This window comes from Mesocricetus auratus, unplaced genomic scaffold, assembly GCF_017639785.1.
Source record: "Mesocricetus auratus isolate SY011 unplaced genomic scaffold, BCM_Maur_2.0 Super-Scaffold_100007, whole genome shotgun sequence".
Classification (NCBI taxonomy): Eukaryota; Metazoa; Chordata; class Mammalia; order Rodentia; family Cricetidae; genus Mesocricetus; species Mesocricetus auratus.
This window is the reverse complement of record NW_024429191.1, coordinates 28563911-28586029: the sequence shown is the minus strand read 5'-3', so window position 1 is coordinate 28586029 and position 22119 is coordinate 28563911. Positions and strand designations below refer to the sequence as shown.

General features: G+C 41.2%; 1 protein-coding gene across 1 annotated transcript; it reads left to right on the top strand.

Annotated features, from left to right (window-relative positions):
- The first annotated feature begins 35 nt into the window (after positions 1 to 35).
- Positions 36 to 14399, top strand: LOC101823002. Its single transcript, XM_040748501.1, has 3 exons — positions 36 to 339; positions 7482 to 8714; positions 12818 to 14399. Exons 2-3 carry the CDS (start codon positions 7503 to 7505, stop codon positions 14132 to 14134), a joined length of 2529 nt encoding a protein of 842 aa, XP_040604435.1. The 5' UTR covers positions 36 to 339; positions 7482 to 7502; the 3' UTR covers positions 14135 to 14399.
- Positions 14400 to 22119: the final 7720 nt, after the last annotated feature.

Below are 22119 nucleotides of genomic sequence, written 5' to 3'. Positions count from 1 at the left end.
ATAAAACCTATGCCACTGACTTGTGTAAACCAGCCAGCTGGTTCAAGAAATAGAAACCGAACCCTACCCTCACTGTACCCCTCCCTTTAGGGACCAAGTAGGCAGGATTTAGATCTAGGAAGTGCAGAGCACAGGCTGTGTAGAGCAGGCTCTGGAAGGAAATCCAGGCAGATCAGCATTTACTTCCCAGCTGTTCTGCTCTCCTACAAGACCAGAAACCCAACACCCTGCATCCCACCTGGTCCCTGAACATCGCAGCTCAGACGATTCGCCAGGACCTTGCTTCCAGAGAAGAGGTGACATCATAGGAGGGCCACTCACATCATCACTCAGGACCAGGTATGTGAAAGATTTTTAAGTGTAGTTTAACCAAAAGTCCTACTTACTTAAGACATGGAATGTGAATTCCTGGTAGCAGGGCAAAGGAGCTCGTACTCTGGTTTACTACACTCAGGGACTGTTCACAGAAGGACCTTTCCCTGTCTGCTGCACCACAAAACACCCAACCCACAGAGAGGCAGCAGCAAGCTTTTCTGCCAGCTGCACATTCCTGGGTCTGTGGCTCTTCTGATGAGAGCTTAAGCCTGGAAAGGGAGGGAAAGCTGCATGACCAGATTCCTCAGAGTCAATGCTGTAACATGCTTGGGGGTGGGTTTCTGTTCTTGTAGCTCTTTGTTGATTTTATTGTTTTTGTTTCTGTTGGAGACTTGATCACTCTGTGTGCCTCTGGCTGGTCTAGATCATGAAAATCAGCTTGGCCTCAAACTTACGGAGACCCATCTACCTCTGCCTGCTAGTGCTGACATTAAAAACGTGTCCCACCACACCCGGCTATACTGTAACTATTTTATTTACCCCATGGGGATAACATTCTATCATCAGAACACCAACTGGTATTACCTGGTGGACAATGAATCTGTGAGAAGCTGTGAGCTTTACCTGGACCACCTGCAGAATACGAAGGTCTTTGGGTTGGGTTTTGAAGATGAAGCATCTAAGTGGCCTTTTTCTCTGACTCACATCAACTATTTTATCTGCATTGAGGAAACTATCTCTATGGTAGGGCACAAACTCCTGCAATAATTACTTTACTGAGGTTGGGATTTTTCAAACACTTCAGAAAGTATGCCATGCTCAGTACTGACATGAGGATCATGCAGAGATATATGAATGAATTTGTCTCTCAAAGTTTCCATATGGTGATCAAATAATACCAGGAATTTTTTCTTTTAGATATCAAAATTCATTTTTGATATTTATTTTTTTGAAAACTTCATGCATGAATACTGAATCTACCTCATTCCAGGCTCCTCTCCTCATTTCAATTTTTCCCATCCTCAATTAATTATCTATTCTGTAATTGTCATCATAACATGTATGTACATATGTAATGGCAGGTACTTTACCCACTATCCAAAATCCTTGATATTTCTGATATATATCAAGGCTACACTAGTTTTAATATCTCTGAGTCTTGTGATGGAAGTTCAAATTAGTTACATGAAAAAATCATATAGAAACCCCAGAGAAGCTTGAACCCTCTTCCAGGAACAGATGAAAGCAGATGCAGAAATCCATAACTAACCAGCGGGCCAAGCTCCTGGAGGACAATCAAAGTAGGGAGGAGCGATAATATGAACAAAGGAGTCAAGGTCATGATGAGGAAACCCACAGAATCAGCTGACCCGAGCTAGTAAGAGATCACTGACTCAGGTCTGGCAAATGGGGAACCTGTATAAGACCCAATTAGCCCTTAAAATAGGTGACAGTAGTGTGGCTGGGGCAACATATGAGGCCACTGACAGTGGGTCCAAGATCTAACAATAATGCACAAACTCTATATGGAGAGATACCTTGCCCAACCTAGACACGAGGGTATGGGGGTTGGATAGTTGCTCTGGCCCTACATCAACCAGATGATAGGACAGACTTAGACTTCCTAGGGGAGGCCTTACCCTCTCCGTGGAGCAGATGGGAAGAGGGGGGATGTAAGGGGAGCCGGAGGAGAGAGGGAAGGGAAACTGGGATTGGAATGTAAAAAATAAATTAATAAGAAAAAGTGCTTTTGGCCGGGCGTTGGTGGCGCACGCCTTTAATCCCAGCACTCGGGAGGCAGAGGCAGGCGGATCTCTGTGAGTTCGAGGCTGGGCTGGACCGACAGCCTCCAAAACAATACAGAGAAACCCTGTCTTGTAAAAACCAAAAAAAAAAAAAAAGGAACCATATAGAGCCTAGCATAGAAAATCAATTCATGAATATCCTACATTTTGTATCAACTCCTTTGTTTATGGGGTAAGGTACAAACACACTTGTTAAAGTTGACGAAATGGAGGATAATATAATTTTCACAATTCAGTGAACAACAATATAGTAGACCAAAGTGCACAACAGAGTAATAAGTTTTCTTATGCTATTGTGCTATCAGGGAGCATGTACTTGGGTCCTGTGTCAAATGGATTTCCCACTGTTGTCCCTAAGTGGCACCGTCTCTCCCTATTGAGTCACCCAAATGGAATCCTTGATTGCCTTCCACTCTTTGCCCCTCGCTTCTGCACTAAAACTCCCTGATCCAGCCACAGGTCTACTAGCAGTTCTCAAGATGTGCTACAGTGCCTCATCTTTATCTCCATTTCTCAGGCTCCTCTTGACCACACCCCCTTTCCCATCTACCCAGCCCACTCCACACATCATTCGTCACCTTGCTTAGAAATCACTTCCTTTTGAAAGTCTTCTATGACAAATGAGACAGGACCATGGGATTTTATTCTGTGCTTCCCAGCAATCACACCTATACCATGGTTGGCATGGGAGCATTTGTGAGTCCAGCTAAGTGGCAAATTCTGAGCATCAGAGCCTGCCTGAATTTTTTGAATATAGTGACAGGTCATTCCTGAGAAATGGCAGCCATCTAGAAGTGAAGATGGTGTAAAAACTACTAGGAGCTCACAAAGGTGCTTTTGTTACCATGATTTGGTAACATGACTTAAAATCAAGTACAGTGATGTCCTCAGCATTTTCCCCACCTCAGAATTGGTTTGTCTGTATAAGATTTTTTGTACTCTCAAACTGAACTTTAAGATTTTTTTCTAAGCAAAGGATGGTGGTCCACCCTTTAATCCCAGCACCCAGGTAGCAGAGGCAGGTGGATCTCTGTGAGTTTGAGGCCACCCTGGTCTACAAAGATAGTTCCAGGACAGCTAGGGCTGTGACACGGGATTTTTTCCCTGCTTCTGTGAATGATGGCATTAGAATTTGGATAATAATTGCATTGAATCTGTAGATTGATTTTGTTAAGACACCCATTTTCCAAACATGAATTTTTTCCAATCCTTTAGCAGGACAAATGTTTTTTTATCTTTTATTGCATTCTATTTTTTTCTTGAAGGTTATAAAGTTTTCACTATAGAAGGCTTTTCCTTCTTGGTTAGCCTTATTCAAAGGTATGTTGTTGAGAAGAAGGGGCTGACTAATGTAAATGTGACTGGTTCACTGGCTTCTTCTTTGACATGTTTGCCTTTAATATACATTCAGGCTACCAAGATTTGTATTGATTTTTAATTCTGCTACTTTGCTGAAAGTGGCTCCAAGAGCTTTCTGGTGAAGTCTTTAGGGTCTCTTATGTACAGAATTATGTTATCTTTGACTTCTACCTTTTCTATTTATATTTTTATTGTCCTAGCTGAGACTTCCAGTACTGAACTGATAAGAGTGGAGAAAGTGGAAATCTTTGTCTTGTTCCTCTGCTCAGAGCACTGACTTTGAGGTTTTCCCATTTGGTATAATGTTAGTTGTAGGTTTACCATGTATAGCCTTTGTTATGTTGAAATAAGTTCGCTCCATTCCCAGTTTTCTTCAGGATATTATCATGAAGGCATGATTGATTTTGTCAAACCCAAGGGCTCCTAGGAGAATTGTCCCCAGGCTGAGCTGTAAGTCCTCCCTCCAGGATCCTCTGCACATTCCTGTCTCCTAAAGACTACCTGATTCTTCTGTGAAGATGGAGCTCTGTTCTGCCTGATCACGCAGCTGTTTAGCCCCAAATAAACACACTACTTATACTACTTATAAACTGTTTGGACAATGGATCGGACTTCTTATTGCCTAACTCTCCCTGAATTATTTACCCATCTCTATTCATCTAAGTATTTCCATTTGGTTTTATCTTACCAGAGAACCTTGCTCCCTCAGCAGCTACATGGCATCTCCCTCACAACTTCTCTCTGTGTCCTCTCCCCCAAAATTCTCCTCGTCTCCTGCCTGGCTACTGGATAATCAGTGTTTTATTCACCAACCAATAAGAGGAACATATACACAGAAGGACATCCCCCAGCACTCCTGTGAGCATGAACATGAACTTAGAATCCAAGTCCAGCTGAACACCTAATATCTCCCCATTTTCTTATAAAAGTATCATCATATACATGTCCTGGGCCTGCTTTATATAAGGCTCATGTGTTCAAATTTGAGACACCCAGAACGCACAAACAGTTCTGTTTTACTAGAATCAAGAAGAGGCAAGAGTCTTTATCTGCAGATGACATTCTGAAATCTTTGTGGTGGTTTGAAAGAAAATGGCCCCCAAAGAGAGTGGCACTGTTAGGAGGTGTGGCCTTATGGGAAGAAGTCTGTCACTGTGGGGGCAGGCTTTGAGATCTTTTTCTCAAGCTTCACTCGGTGTGACCGTCAATTGAGTTCCTGTTGCCTGCAAGATGTAGCAGGCTCAGTCCCAGCACCCCTTCTGCCTGCACACTGCTCTGCTCCTCGTCGTGGAGATAATGGTCTGAAACTCTGAAACTGGAAGCAACTGCCCCCAATTATATGTTCTCTTTATAAGTGTTGCCATAGTCATGGTGCCTCCTGACAGCAATAGTGAACCCTAACCATGACACCATCCTTTTTACCTTTCTTACCTAGGATGATATAGGTAGAATTTTCTCATTTCTGTGGAGTTTTGTTCAGGGTTCTCTGGAAGAGCAGAAGTGCTAGCATGAATCTCAACCTATTAGAAGGGGATTTAGTGGCTAACCAGCTGTGATCTGGCTAGGCCAACAGTCGATGTCTCCTGAAGGAAGGGCCAAGATTCCAGTAGTTACTCCATCCATGAGGCTGAATGTCATAGCTGGTCCTCAGTACAGATTGAAACCCCTAAAGAAGTGGGTTCTAAGACCAGCAAAGGAATGCCTCAGCAGCAGGTTAGATGAACTTGCCAATGAGAATGAGAGCAAGCAGGAAAAGAAAATAAGCTTCCTTCTTCCATGTCCTTTTGTGGGGGCTGCCACCATCTTAAATTAGGCAATCAAGAAAAATACACAGGTGTGCCCAGATGCTTTGGTTTTATATAATTCCAGATGTAGTCACGTTGACAATCAAGATGAGCCATCAGAGGAATACATTAAAAGACAAAACTACAACACTTACTTAGTTATTTCACTACCTAGTCTTCCAGTGGCTGTACCATTAGAGGAAATAATACCAAAATATTTGGGCAGGGGTTCCTCTGTATAACAGTCCTGGCTGTCCTGGAACTCACTCTGTAGACCAGACTGGCTTTGAACTCACAGTAATACACATGCCTCTGCCTCTCAAGTATTGTGATTAAAGGCCTGTGCCACCACCCCTCAGCTGATACTGAAAAATCTTAACTGTCTTTGTCTTTTTATTCTATTTTAATCACCGAGTTTCATCATACCTTCTTCATATGTATGTGTCAGTTGTACTCAGTTCTCACCTGTGCCCCTCCCTCCTGTGCTCCTGGGTCTCCCCCTCCCTCCAGCCAGTTCATTGTCTTCTTCTAGTTAGTCCTTGCTTCTACTTTCCTGTTACATATAACCCTATTGATTTCCAACACCACTTGGTACCTCTTCAGCCTTTCCTGATCCCTTTTGGAGACTGGGTATCTAAAAACCACAGGTACAGATACACAAGCCTTTAAGGTTAGGTTCAGCCTATGAAAGAAAACATGAGATATTTTCTTTCTGAGGTCTGGATTTTTTTCTCTGAACAGTGGCTTCCAGTTATACTTTTGTGAAAATGTCATGCTTTCATTTATCTCCCCGGCTATATAAAATCCTATTGCCTCTGTGTCATGTTTTTTTTCCTTTTTTGATTCATTCATCTGTGTATGGATATCTACACTGACTTGATTCCATGGATATACTTGCAACTCTATGGCTGTTGACTAAGATGCCGTCAGGTTGAACTAAATGGCATTGCTGGACCGGTGATCAATTTTCTTCAGAAAATTCACACTTATTTCTGTAGGAGCTGCACCATCTTCCAACAGTGAATACAGTTCCTCTTTTCTGCATTCTCATCAATATTTGTTGTTGTTATTATTTGGCTTCTTGATAGTAGCCATTCTGACTTTGTTCAGATGGAATATCAGAGCAGTTTTAATTTGCTCTTCTCTGATAGCTCAGGCTATTGAAAACATTTTCAAGTATTTATTTCTCATTTTATTTAGTCTGTTGATGACTGTCTCTACAGATCATTAGACCACTAATTGACTGAATTATTTGAGTGTTGACTCTTTCAGGATTTTTTTACATTGTCAAAACACTCTGCCCATTCCCTGGGTTCTTACACTGTTCTGTCATCTCTGCTGCTTTGCACTAATCCTTGGAAGGGGTGATAAATATGTCCTGTTTATGGCTGAGCATTCAACATCTCTTATTCTTAACTCATTGAGCACTGTGAGTTACTCTACATTTACTCCCACTCACTATAAAGAGCAGCTTCTCTGAACAAGGTGCATGATAGTACTAACTCAGATACAAACCAAATATTTAGGTGAAAAAGTAATGGGTATATCATGCCAATTTCACAAAACAACACTGGCAACATCCCCCACAAGAACCTATGACCACCAAACAACATGGTTTTGATTGCCAAAACAAAGGGTTTTCAGCACCAAAGAGAGAAAAGAGTCTCTTAGATATCAAAGTCAGAGGAAACTCAAGAGAGATGCACCAAGGGTGCCCTGCATCCTTAATACCTCTTCTGACCATGAGTTGTGCTCTCCACTTGAATTTGAATAATTACCATTCAGGTTAATTATTAAAGTAACTGAAAACCTGAAAATCAATTTACATGTCATAATATGACCTTATTTGAAGAAACTGACAAAGCTTTGACATTGGTGATTTCTTCTCCAAACAAAGATTCTTGGTATCTTAGCCCAGGCAGACCTCAAACTTGTGATTCACAGCACAATCTCCTTAGTGCTGGTATTAAGGTTTGAATTTGATCTTGAAGAATTAAAAGTGCTTCAAAGAGGAAAATGGTCAAGGGTAAAGGAGTCTGAGTCATGGCAAAATTTACATCCATGACAGAAGTAAATGCAGTTGAGTCCTGAGTATTTGATTAAAGGGGGGAAAGACCCCATTTGTAATGTGGGGTGGTTACAGGGACTCTGCTTTTCCATCGCTTGCTCTTTCTGAACTAATTTTTTTTTTACCTTCCTGTCTCTTTCCTCCCTTTAGTACCATCAACTGTTCCCAGTCATGGGTCAGACCTCCTCTTCTACACCCCCTCAGAAGGAGGATCCTGATTCAACCTCCAGCCTTGCTTCCAACGTTCACAATTTCAAGATGGAAAACAAAATCCTGTCTCAGGAATTAGCCACCTTGATTGGATCATACCTAGAGGACGGAAACCTGAGGGGAACAGTTTCTGCAATCAGTGATGCTCTGATTGACATTGAGAAAGCCCCACTTAACATTGCAGTGATAGGGGAGGTTGGGGCTGGAAAATCCAGTCTCATCAATGCTCTACAGGGAGTGCGGCCTGATGAAGAGGGTGAGGCTGCTTCCACTGGAGTGATATGTACAACCACTGAGAGAACACCATATCCATACTCTAAACTGCCCAGTGTGACACTATGGGACCTGCCTGGCATTGGGTCCACTGCCTTTCAACCACAAGATTATCTGAAGAAAATCAAGTTTGAGGAGTATGACTTCTTCATTATTGTCTCTTCTAGACGCTTTAAACAAAATGATGCAGAACTAGCCAAAGCCATTGTGCAAGTGAATAGGAGTTTCTATTTTGTTCGAACCCACACAGATCACGATCTAATTGTTCAAAAACAGTGTAGTCCTCGGAGATTCAATAGAGAGAACATCTTAAAGCAGATTCGAAATACCATTTCAAGTATGCTTAAGGAAATTACCCAGCAGGAGCCTCCAGTCTTCTTAGTCTCTAACTTTGATGTGTCTGACTTTGACTTCCCAAAGCTGGAGACCACCCTTCTGAGGGAGCTCCCAGCCTACAAGCGCCACATCTTCATGCTCACTTTGCCAAGTGTTACTCATTCCACCATAGACCGGAAGAGGGACACACTGAAACAGAAGGTCTGGAAGGAATCGGTAATGCCAAGAGCCTGGGCCATCATACCATTTAGGGGTTTGACCAAAAATGACGTAGAGAAATTGGAAGAGACTTTGAACCTCTACAGATCTTCCTTTGGCCTGGATGAGACATCCCTGGAAAACATTGCTGAGGATTTGTACGTGACACTGGAGGAACTCAAGGCGAGCATTAAGTCTCCACATTTGTTTTCAGAAGAGCAGGGTAAATCCTTAACAGATAAACTATTAGAGCACATTAGCCATTCTTACTTTTCAAAGGCTTTCTACTTGCAAAATTACTTCATTGACACTGTGGCAAACGATGTTAAAATTCTCCTTAGTAAAGAAGAACTTTTTACAGAAAAGGTAAGTTCATTCAGCCCTAGCGCCTCTCTATACTGAGAGGAGTTAATAGGACAAAACAGTGTTTTCCACAGTTGTTCCAGGAAGAACCTTTCTATCTCACTTTGTTGAAATGTTTCACAGTGACTCTGATCAAATCCGTTTTCTGAAGCTGTTGAGATCTTATGGTCTTTCTGGTTCAGGCTGTTACATGATGACTTTTAAGGCTTTTCATTACAAACTGACTCATTACTGTAGTGTTTATTTGTTTTGTGGTTAACAAGTATTTCCACTAGTTGGAATCCTCCTTGTCAGTTTGCTTGTGTTTCCTATGCTTTGGGGACCCTATGTGGAAAAAGCTGATGAAGTTTTTCATATATATTTCCTTTAGGAGCTTCAAATTTTCTAACTTATATTAAGCTTTTTGGTCTATTTTGAGTTAGATTTTTGTATAAAGTAAAAGATAAGGATCAAGTTTTAGCCTTGCCTGGTGTCCAGTGTGCCCAGTTCCATTTATCAAACAATGTGCCCTTTGTGCAATGTTAGCTGCCTTACTGAGATGTCAATTGACCGTAGATGCACTCATTTGGCTGTACATGTATGGAGACATTTCTGGGTCCTCTCTTCTGGTCTGGTGCTTGGTCTATGAGCCTCTTTTCATGCCACTGTATTAAGGTTTACTGTGGCTCTGTACTTTACCTTGAAATCAGGTTTTGTGATTCCCTAGTCCTGTTCTTTTTGAACAATACTGTTTGGGCTATTTGCAGTCTTTTGTGTTTCCATGTGAATTTTATAATTCTACAGTCTACTTCTACTTTAAAAGACACTGATATTTTAAATGAGATTGTATTGGGTCTGTAGATCACTATGAAAAGTATGGACACTTTGGCAACATGGGAATCTTCGCATCTTTTGTAGCCTTCCTTGAGATTTCTTTCATCGGTGTTTTGTGAGCATTTATTGTTCAATGCTTTCCACTTCCGTGGTTAATTATTGAAATTTGATTGCTCTCTTCCTTTCCTTATCATTCCTTTTCCTTTAACTTCCTTCTTTCCTTCCTTCCTTCTCCCCTTGCCTTCCATTCCAGTGTGCCATTATACATCTCGTCCATTCTTATATGTTCTTACTCATTCCTTTCCCTACCACCTTCCACCATACCCTTGTGCTTGTCTGTCTAGTTCCTTTTCACCTACAATGAGTTCCTTCTTCACTTTCTTATCATATATAATCTATTACTCATCCTATGTATTTCCTCCTTTAACATGTCTTCCTCCCTTCTCATATGATTGAAATTCTTGTCACTGTTTTTGAAATATTTAACAGCAATTTCATCCATTTCAATTGGAAATCTGTGATCTTTTGTGTGTATCACTGTCTTGATCATTTTTAATAATTCTTGTTTTCTGTGTAGCAGTTTGTGCTTCTCAGTGGAAATCTCTACCACTTAAAGAGGATGTTCTTTTTTTTGTTTTTTTTTTTGTTTTTTTTTTTGTTTTTGTTTTTTGTTTTGTTTTGTTTTTTTCCGAGACAGGGTTTCTCTGTATTTTTTTTTTTGGAGACTGTCCTGGAACTAGCTCTGTAGACCAGGCTGGCCTCGAACTCACAGAGATCCGCCTGCCTCTGCCTCCCGAGTGCTGGGATTAAAAGCATGCGCCACCAACGCCCGGCAAACAGGATGTTCCTACTAAGCAACTTCTCCAGAAAAAATGTGTCTTATGAGGTCAGTTTGTTGTGCAATATTGGGTTTATTTCCAGCTGACCAGCACAGTGTAGATGTCATATCTTTATTCTGGTAGCAATTAGTGACTTTTGGCTCAGCCCATTCCGTATCAGAATTGTAGAGAACCATGGTCTTAGATGGTCACACAAGACTGAGGACTCACATGCATTGCAAGCAACTGCGGCCTAAATAGTAGAGCATAAACTATGCATTATACATGAGTTTATATTCAGTTCTATAGCCACAATGACCAGGAGTTCTTAAATACTGCTCTACTTGTAAATCAATTGTGGAGATAGTCCTAGCACTGGAGAGGCAGAGCAAGGTAGAACCCTAGGATTCATACTACATGTGTGTGCAGCTTCATACACAAACTCAAATATTCACCTGAGAGTTTTGATATTTTAATATACCATTCCTAATGATTGTAGGATATATATATTGATGCCTACCCCCTTTCCCTTACTGTTATTTGTGACATGGCTTCCAACAAAATGATCGGCAGTATCAAAACTAGAACTTTGTATTGAAATTTCCATAGACCAGAATATTAGAGCAACACCCCCTTTCCCTTACTGTTGTGACATGGCTTCCAACAAAATGATTGGCAGAATCACAACCTAGAACTCTGTATTGAAATCTCCATACACCAGAATATTAGAGCAACATGAAGCCAGTCTCACGTAACTTCCTGAATTTACCTTCTGTTCCAACTGCAGTTCCAAAGGCCTGTATATGCTTCTAACATCAAAAGAAAAAATATGACAGTGAATCTACACCTTCTTCCTAAAGTTCTGGTCTCTTTTGAATCAATATTGATAAACTTGGATCTACACTCAAAGCTATAATGAAGTCTGGTTTTGTGCAATTCATGAAATGGAAATAGTTGTAATGTCCTTGTAAGATTATAATAAACTAGGAACATGTGAGAGAAAATGGATATGACCTATAAAATCCAAAATATGAAATCTGTGGACCTTTAAGGGAAACATTTGGATTCTTAATGGAAACCCATCCTATCTTTACCCCAACTCTTCTGCCTTAAGAATTGGCTCCTTTGCTGGATGGTGGTGGTGCACACCAGCACCCGGAAGGCAGAGGCAGGCAGATCTCTGTGAGCTTGAGGCCAGCCTGGTCTGCAAGAGCTAGTTCTAGTACAGCTAGGACTACACAGAGAAACCCTGTCTTGAAAAATTAAAAAAAAAAGAAAGAACTCTTTCTCAGGGAAGGGGTTTGATGAGAATACATTTCTTCAGGGTACTTTAACAAAATGAGGGAGCATTTTTAGTGTCTTCTTTAATCAATCTATATCTATATATATATATATATATATATATATATATATATATCCAGTTTGGGATTTTTCATTTTTGTTCATTGTTTGATTGAGGTTTAGAGACTGAATGCTAGCTGAATGCTAGGAAGCAGGGACACATGGGATATTTGCTTACCACTGAGTCAATCTACCACTGGGGCTGTCCCCTAACTCCCCTGTTGAAAAATAAGGGATGGCATAAGTTCGTATCTCCTTTCAAATGATTTTTTAATTTATCTATTTTTTAAGTTTTCAAATAAGCACATACTTCAGGTTAAGAATACCCCCCCCTGGTCCCTTGTCACCTAAGACAGTTTCACTTTCATATCATATCATATAAACACATATAACTTATGTGTCTATATAAAATCTAAGTTCCACGAATAAGAAAATGTATTTGCCTTTCTGAGACTGGCTTAACTGACAATATGATTATCTCCAGTTACATCCACTTTCCTACAAATGACATAATTTGTCTTTTTTATGGCTATAAAACAAAGTCCATTACAGATGGGCAATAATGTGTCCAACTCTCTGTGGGCCATGTAATGAATCTTGTCCATTCCCCACCTCATGTCCCTTCTCCCTTTATTTACAAACTTCACAAAGGAAACTAGAATGGCTGTGCTAAGAGCCCAGAGGTCATGAGGCCTAAGAAACAATGCTTGCAAGCATTCACAAAAGGCAGGGAGCCTTTCCATGAGAGATGATGTTCGCTGTTTTTGATATGCAAACCTGTGCCCTTAAGGTTTTTACAATGTACAGATATTAATCTTTAAAAAGAGCAAACAGAATTTAAAGATAGTTTTAAATAAGAAATAAACACCTGGGTAGGTAACTGCATGGAATAAGTGGACCTTGAACTGGACAGCAAGGAAAGAGGGAAGCCTTAGGAGAAGAAGAGCCTGAGTAAGAGGGCGCTTGATATGCCGGTCGGAAATCTAGCCAGCAGCCAGGAACAGAGAGAGAGGAAGGTGCTTCTGCCTATTAAGGGGATAGGAGATGAAGCCCTGCTTTACTGTAGCAGCAAACTCCTAGCCCCTGCTCTGCTGTACCAAGAATTACAAGGTCTTTCTTTTCTCCTTTCTTCAGCATCTTCTACTGCAAACAGCTCCATGCAAGCCTTCGAGGCCGTCTGCTTCAACGGCTCAGCTTTTGGCATCCAGCTTTGAAAATTTTTTTCAGAATTTCAAGAAGGAAAGAAAAATCCTCTCTGAGGAAACCATCGCCTTGATTGAATCCCACCTGGAGAATAAGAACCTTCTGGGAGCTGTTTCTGCAATCAGCGATGCTCTGAGAAACATCGACAGAGCCCCACTAAACATCGCCGTGACGGGAGAAACTGGAGCGGGCAAATCCAGCTTTATCAATGCTCTGAAGGGAGTGTGGGATGAAAAAGAGGGTGCAGCCCCCACTGGGGTGACAGAGACAACCATGAAGAGAACTCCATACACACACCCAAAACTTCCCACAGTCACAATATGGGACCTGCCTGGCATTGGGTCCCCTTCCTTCCCACTTCACAACTACCTATCGGAAATGAAGTTTGCTGAGTATGACTTTTTCATTATCATCTCGGCTACACGCTTCAAAGACACTGATGCGCATCTGGCCAAAGCCATCGCCAAGATGAATACAAAGTTCTACTTTGTCCGAACCAAGATAGATCATGACTTAGATAACGAACGGAGGAGTAAATCTAAGACTTTCAATAGACACAGTATCTTAAAGAAAATTCGAGATGACTGTTCAAAGCATCTCAAGGAAGCCCTCTCCAGTGAGCCTCAAATTTTTTTAGTCTCTAACTTTGATGTGTCCGACTTTGACTTCCCAGAGCTGGAGACCACCCTATTGAGTGAGCTCCCAGCCCACAAGCGCCACATCTTCATGCTGTCCTTGCACAGTGTGACTGAGTCTGCCATTGACCGGAAGAGGGATTTCCTGAAACAGAAGATCTGGCTGGAGGCCTTGGTGGCTGGAGGATGGGCCACCATTCCACTTGGGGGCTTGATCAGAGATAAAATACAGACGGTAGAGAAGACCTTGGACCTCTACAGGGCTTACTTTGGGCTGGATGATGCCTCACTGGAAAATATTGCCAAGGATTTTAACATGTCTGTGAATGAAATCAAAGCACACCTTAAGTCTTTCCATTTGCTAACAAGGGCCGAAGACATGTCCTTAGAAGAAAAACTATTGAAATATATCGAGTGTATTTCCTCTGTTACTGGGGGACCACTTGCCACAGGCCTTTACTTTAGGAAGACTTTCTATTTGAAAAGTCTCTTCATTGATACCGTGTCAAGTGATGCCAAGACTCTTCTCAATAAAGAGGAATTTTTATCAAAGAAGATGGAGTCATGCATGTCTGATGCCCCAGAATACTGGGAAGCCGGGAAGGAGCCATGAGACACGTAACTTCCAACTGGCTTTGGGCACTAACTTATGACCTTTGAAGGAGCAAACATTTTCTGTGAAAGACCTAAGGATTCGCAATCCCTTTCCTCTTTCAGAGACAGAGTATCACTGTGGCAATAGGAAAAAAAAAGTCATCAATGGTGTAAAAACACATGTGAAAGCTGTCTCCCATTAAAATATCATGTCTGTGAACACATGCTTGTATATGTATGACTTGCAATATCTTTGCCAAATTAAACTTGGATCTTTAGTCTCACGGAGATTCCCCAGACATTGCCATACTCTCCTAAGGTGAAGAAGGTAGTTTCCTACCTTGAAGAATTTCTTTGTAGGGTTGTAAAGTACAGGGGCCTGGTTCCCAGCAAACATCTCCACATGAGGTGGTATCTTTGTGACCATCATCCATGCTCCCTCCAGGATGGACACAAGAGCCACATGGTAGAGGGGATTGTGACCATTGCCCATGCTCCTTCCAGGAAGAGCTGGACTACCATGGATGGGTGAACACATCTGCAGGTCCTTTCAGTTCTTGAAAACAAGGACATTTTATTCCATATCCTTCATCAGGCAGCCTGAATGAGTTCAGAATTCAGATTGTAGGCAACACAAGCACTAGTTAAATTGTCTCTCCTTTTGGTAAGATCACTCCAAAACACCAGCTTTCTGCTTTGATCTCCAAGGGAGTTTGTTGGTTCTTGCCCACATGAGAGGCTCAGCATGTAGAGTTGTTGACAGCTTGTCCACAGCACCCTATGGGAACTCTTTTGGTGTCTCTTACGTGTCATCCTAGGGAGTCTCTTTTGAACATCTAACTCCGTTAAAATTCCAGCGATGCTTTCTATATTTATAGCTGCCCTTGTAGAAGGTATGTAAAGAGTCATGCATGGAATTCCATGTGCACAAAGCAAGCATGCACATCTTAGATCTACATTGGGGTTCTTTGGAGAAAAGGAAGCAATATATCATATTCATATTTTCTTCTACCTGTGTCACAGAAATGATTTAAGAGAAGAAAGGGTTTGCCTGGCTCGCAATTTCAGAGAATTGCACTCTTTCATACTAGAAGCGGCATGGTGAGAGAAGTAACGCAGTGTAAGAGAAGGCTGTGAGCATGGTGGCAGAAAGAGCTAGGTGACAACAAGGGACAGAAGTAACAAAGTACTGGCTCTCATGACCTACTTCCACCAACTAGGCCCTACCTCCCAAAGCTCAACAACATTCAAGAACATTGTGCCATGCTGGGGACCTGGTGCTTAACACAAGAGCCTGTGGTGGCCTGCAAACCACAGCACTGTCATGGTCATAACTTACCAAGTCTGTCTCTCCTCCTTTCTTTTCCTCCTCTTCCTCTTCTGCCCTCCTCTCCCTCTTCCTCCTCTTCTCCTTCCTTCTCCTCTTCTTCTCCCCCACCTCTCTCTCTGCTCCTCTCCCTGCCACTGGCTCTCGTTGGCTCACTCAGCCGTGAGACTTGGCAAGCACAGTATCTACAGGGCAGCCGTGTAGCAGAAATCTTTGGAAGAGTCGAAATTACAACTTGTGTCCAAACAACTCTTTCCTCTCCCTCCCGGGGGTTTCAGATTTGCTTTGTTTTGTTTTTGTTTATCTCTGAGGTCTTCAATTGGTTACACAGGGGCATTTACAGCAGCAGAGATAATCTGGAGTATTCAAAGGCTCCTGTTTTAAAATGTAACCTCATCTAAAAATTACTTTCACAATAATATCTACACTGGTGCTTGTTAATTACTTGGGCACTGTCCTTGTTAGGGTTCGTTTTTCTGTGAAGAGACAGCATGACCACAGCAACTCTTACAAAGGAAAACATGTAATTGGGGCTGGTTTATAGTTCAGAGGTTAGTCCATTATCATCACGACGAGTGGCATGCTGGCAGACATAGTACTGGAGAAAGATCTGGGAGATCTGCATCTTGATACGCAAGCAACAGAAGGAGTCTGTAACCTACACTGGGCATAGTACAAGAATAGGAGTCCTCAAAGCCGCCCCCGGCCCCCCACCCCAGCCCCACAGTGACACACTTTCTCCAACAAGGCCATACCTCCTAATAGTGCTACTTCCTGTGGGGGCCATTTTCATTCAAACCAGCACAGGTAACATTACCTAGACAAGATGCTATGTAAAATTAATTTCCTCAAGCCCCATAATTATCCTAACTCACTTTATACCAGAATATATGTGTGAATGTGCACATGTGCACATTTAGTTACAATTGTACTTATTTGTGAGACTCAGGATGACAACTTAACTCAAATAAACAAGACATAATTATCAAATCTTGAGAGATATCTCAGCAGTTAAGAGCACTGACTGCTCTTCCAGAAGACTTGTATTCAATTCCCATGCCCACATTGCATATCATAACTGTCTGTGACTCCAACTCCAGAGGATTCCACACCCTCACACAGACATGCATGCAGGCAAAACACCAATGCAAGCCGGGCGTTGGTGGCGCACGCCTTTAATCCCAGCACTCGGGAGGCAGAGGCAGGCGGATCTATGTGAGTTCGAGGCCAGCCTGGTCTACAGAGCGAGTGCCAGGACAGCTTCCAAAACTACACAGAGAAACCCTGTCTCGAAAAAAACCAAAAAAAAAAAAACACCAATACACATCAAATAAAAATAAATAAATCATGTTTTTAATCTGGGGAGTCAGATGTCCGTATTCTTAGGCATTTTGAAATTATTGCGACTAGCAGATAATAAGCCAATATTAATAATGCATGTATACAGTAGATGGTGACCAACTGAGGGTTCGTTTGCCATTTTAATGTCATGTCTGTGTCTGGAACATCTGACCATCTCTGTTCTTCTTATTCATAAAGAACATGGGCTGGCGGGATAGCTCAGCCGTTAAAGGCTAGGCTCACAACCAAAAACATAAAGAACATAATAGGTTATTTTAAGAAAGAATGTCGGTGCTGTGCTTCAGCACCCCAGAACCAGCTCCTTACTTCTAATCCTTTTGGTACCTATTAGCCAAACACTCTCTTCCCCTCTATTTACATTCCCAGCTTCTGGAAATCACTATTCTAGGCTCTGATCAACCATCAGAGTGTTCCACTGCAAGTGAATAGTATTAATATGTCATTTCTTCTCTTTCTGGCTTACTGTCCTTTGTGACACTATCTACTGAGCAGTCTGCTTCTGATGGTCATTTACCTGCCTCGTGTCATGTAGAACACCCAGGGCCCTGTCTCAGTGGCCTTGAATCTATTTCTGTGTGTTTAAACACGAACAGTCTCAGTGGAAAGCCATTACCACAGTGTATGAGGCGGGGAGGCTGTCAGCAGAGAAGTCCACCTCTGAGGATGCGAGAGTTTCTATCCTGTATATGGGAAATGTTTCAGTACATTGCAGGTTTGTGTGTGATAGTTTATATCAATTTTCAACTTGACAGGACCTAGAGTCACCTTCGAGACAAATATCTGGGAATGGCTGTATGCGATTATCCTGACTAAGTTAATCAAAACGGGAAAGCCCACCTTAAATGTGGGCATTGAGGAAAGATATCAGCCTTCCAGGCTCCAAACCCCGGCGAGCCCAGCTTCAGGTGAGATTGGGTCTCCAGCGGGGACACCCTCATCCCCTGCCCAATACCCATCCCCTCGATCTTCCGGGCTGCTCCTGGCATCCAGAAGACCTGCCCACACAGGAAAGACATCAGCCCTTCTAGGCCCCAAACTCCGGCGAGCCCAGCTTCAGGAAAGACATCAGACCTTCCAGGCCCCAACCTCCGGCAACTTCAGCTTCATCTTAAGCTTCAGTGTCAGCATCCCCAGCTTCAGCTTCAGGAAGGAAGGAAGACCAGTGGAGACAGAAAGACCCCACCAGCACTCACTGGAAGAAGAGATGGAAAGAATACAGAATAAGAGCTCACTCAGCAATAAAAAGACCAACATGACTCCACCAGAATCTACGGAACCAACACCAGCAAGACCCGAAAAGCACTACATAGACGAAGCAGAGGAGACAGACCTTAAAAATTATTTCATGAAGATGATAGAGACCCTGAAAGAAGAAACAAGGAAATCCCTTAAAGAAATAGAAGAAAAAAACAAACAAAAAATCCATGAAATGAGGGAAAAATTCAAGAAATAAACAAATCTTTCAAAGAATCTAAAGAGCACCAAGAAAAAAGAACCCAAAAAATGAAGGAAACAACTCAAACAGTTGAAGGATTGAAAGCTGAAATAGAAACGATAAAGAAAACACAGAACGAGGGGATGCTAGAAATAGGTATAGAAGAAGGCGAAGAAATACAACTCAAAGGTACAGAAAACATATTCAACAAAATCATAGAAGAAAACTTCCCTAACCTAAAGAAAGATATGCCTATGAAAATACAAGAATCTTACAGAATACCAAATAGGCTGGACCAGAAAAAGAAGTCACCTCTCCATATAATAATCAAAACATCAAACCTACAGAGTAAAGAGAAAATATTAAGAGCAGCTAAAGAAAAAGGCCAAGTAACATACAAAGGCAGACCTATCCGAATTACACCTGACTTCTCAATGGAAACGATGAAAGCCAGAAGATCCTGGATAGATGTCCTACAAATGCTAAGGGAACAAGGATGCCAGCCCAGACTACTATATCCAGCAAAGCTTTCAATTACCATAGATGGAGAAAACAAAATATTCCATGACAAAACCAGATTTAAACAATACCTATCCATGAATCCAGCTCTACAGAAAGGGCTAGAAGGAAAACCTAGATCCAAGGAAGACATCTACACTCACAAAGATACAGGCAATATATAATCCCACTTTACAAAACACCAAAAGAAAAAGGGAGGAGAAACTACACAAAATAACTTCACTAACAATAAATCAAGCACAAACAAGGATCATCAATCAATTGTCATTAATATCCCTCAATGTCAACGGCCTCAACTTGCCTATAAAAAGACACAGACTAGCAGAATGGATACGAAGACAGAACCCTTCCTTCTGCTGCATACAAGAAACACATCTCAACATCAAAGACAGACATTATCTCAGAGTAAAGGGTTGGGAAAAGATCTTCCAATCAAACGGTCCCAAGAAACAAGCGGGTGTAGCAATCCTAATATCTAACAAACTAGACTTCAAATTAAAATCAATCAAAAGAGATGAAGAAGGACACTTCATATTCATCAAAGAAAAAGTACATCAAGATGAAGTCTCAAATTTAAACATCTACGCCCCAAATACAAAGGCACCTACATTCGTGAAAGAAACATTACTAAAGTTCAAAATGCACATAAAATCTCACACACTAATAGTAGGAGACTTCAACACTCCACTCTCACTGCTAGACAGGACCTCCAGACAGAAACTTAACAAAGAAACAAAAGAACTAAGAAGTTATGACCCACCTGGGTTTAACAGACATCTATAGAACATTCCACCCAAACACAAAGGGATATACCTTCTTCTCGGCGCCACATGGAACCTTCTCTAAAATTGACCACATAGTAGGAAACATAGCAAATCTCCACAGATACAAAAAAAATTGGAATAGCCCCCTGTATCTTATCAGACCACATGCATTAAAATTAGACTTCAACAATAACACAAATCGCAGAAACCCTACAAACTCATGGAAACTGAACAATGCACAATTGCACCATCCCTGGGTAAAGGAAGAAATAAAAAAAATAATATTAAAGACTTCCTCGAATCCAATGAGAAGGAAGACACAACATACACAAACTTATGGGACACTTTGAAAGCAGTGCTGAGAGGAAAGTTTATACCACTAAGTGCCCACATGAAGAAACTGGAGAACAGTCATACTAGAGAATTAATAGCACAGCTGAATGTTCTAGAACAAAAAGAAGCAAACTCATCCAGCAGGAGCAGACACCAGGAAATAATCAAATTGAGGGCTGAAATCAATCAAGTAGAAACCAGGAAAACACTGAGAAGAATCAATGTCCAAACTAACCAAAAGACAGAGAGAGAGCATGCTAATTAACAACATCAGAAATGAAAAAGGGGATATAACAACGGACTCTGAGGAAATCCAGAGAATCATCAGGGCATACTTTGAAAATCTGTACTCCACAAAATTTGAAAATTTAAAGGAAATGGACAATTTCCTGGATAGATATCACTTGCCAAAACTAAATCAAGAACAGATAAACAATCTAAACAGACATATAACCCCTAATGAAATAGAAGCAGTCATCAAAAGTCTCCCAAACAAAAAAAGCCCACGCCCAGATGGCTTCAGTGCAGAATTCTACCAGAAATTCAAAGAAGAGCTAATTCCAATACTCCTCAAAGTATTCCACACAATAGAAGCAGGAGGCTCACTGCCAAACTCTTTTTACGAGGCTACAATTACCTTGATACCCAAGCCACACAAAGACACAACTAAGAAAGAGAACTATAGACCAATTTCTCAATTGAACATCGATGAAAAAATACTCAATAAAATACTTGCAAACCGGATTCAAGAACACATCAGAAAAATCATCCACCATGATCAAGTAGGCTTTATCCCAGGAATGCAGGGATGGTTCAACATTAGAAAATCTATCAATGTAATCCACAATATAAACAAACTGGGAAAGAAAAACCACATGATCATCTCACTAGATGCTGAAAAAGCCTTTGACAAAATCCAGCACCCCTTCATGATAAAGGTCCTAGAGAGATCAGGGATAACAGGAACATACCTGAATATAATAAAAGCAATATACAGTAAACCAACAGCTAACATCAAACTAAATGGAGAGAAACTCAAAGCAATTCCTCTAAAATCAGGAACAAGACAAGGCTGTCCACTCTCTCCATATCTCTTCAATATTGTACTTGAAGTTCTAGCTACAGCAATAAGACAACAAAAGGAGATAAAGGGGATATAAATACAAAAAGAAGAAGTCAAACTTTCACTATTTGCAGATGATATGATAGTTTACATAAGTGACCCGAAAAACTCCGCAAGGGAACTCCTAGAGCTGATAAACACCTTCAGCAATGTGGCAGGATACAAGATAAACTCAAAAAAATCAGTGGCCCTATTATATACAGATGATGAAGTGACTGAGAAAGAAATCAGAGAAACATCACCCTTTACAATAGCCATTAACAGCATCAAATATCTGGGGATAATGTTAACCAAGGAAGTGAAAGACTTCTATATCAAGAACTTTGAGTCTTTAAAGAAAGAAATCAAAGAGGATACCAGAAAATGGAAAGATCTCCCATGCTCTTGGATTGGTAGGATCAACATAATAAAAATGGCAATCTTGCCAAAAGCAGTCTACAGATTCAATGCAATCCCTATCAAAATTCCGGCACAATTCTTCACAGACCTGGAAAGAATATTAATCAACTTTATATGGAAAAACAAAAGGCCCAGGATAGCCAAAACAACCCTATACAATAAAGGAGCTTCAGGAGGCATCACCATACCTGACTTCAAGCTCTATTATAGAGCTATAGTCCTGAAAACAGCTTGGTATTGGCACAAAAATAGGCAGGTAGACCAATGGAACCGAATTGAAAACCCTGATTTTAACCCACACACCTATGAACACTTGATTTTTGACAAAGAAGCTAAAACTGTACAATGGAAAAAATAAAGCATCTTCAACAAATGGTGCTGGCATAACTGGGTACTGGTATGCAGAAGACTGCAGATACATCCATGTTTATCGCCTCGTACAAAACTTAAATCCAAATGGATCGAAGACCTCAACATAAATCCAGCCACACTGAAACTTTTTGAAGAGAAAGGGGGATGTACTCTTCAACGAGTTGGTACAGGAGACCACTTCCTAAACAAAACACCAGTGGCACAAACACTGAGATCGACAATTAACAAATGGGACCTCCTGAAACTAAAAAGCTTCTGTAAGGCAAAGGACACAGTCAATAAGACAAAAAGGCAGTCCACAGAATGGGAAAAGATATTCACTAACCCCACATCTGACAGAGGGTTAATCTCCAAAATTTACAAAGAACTC

Excerpts from the sequence above, each read along its gene's own strand:
- LOC101823002 (XM_040748501.1), top strand. The coding sequence starts at position 7,503 with ATGGGTCAGACCTCCTCTTCTACACCCCCTCAGAAGGAGGATCCTGAT. Across the intron at positions 8,715-12,817 it reads AAGAACTTTTTACAGAAAAG|CATCTTCTACTGCAAACAGC; the intron begins GTAAGTTCATTC and ends TCCTTTCTTCAG.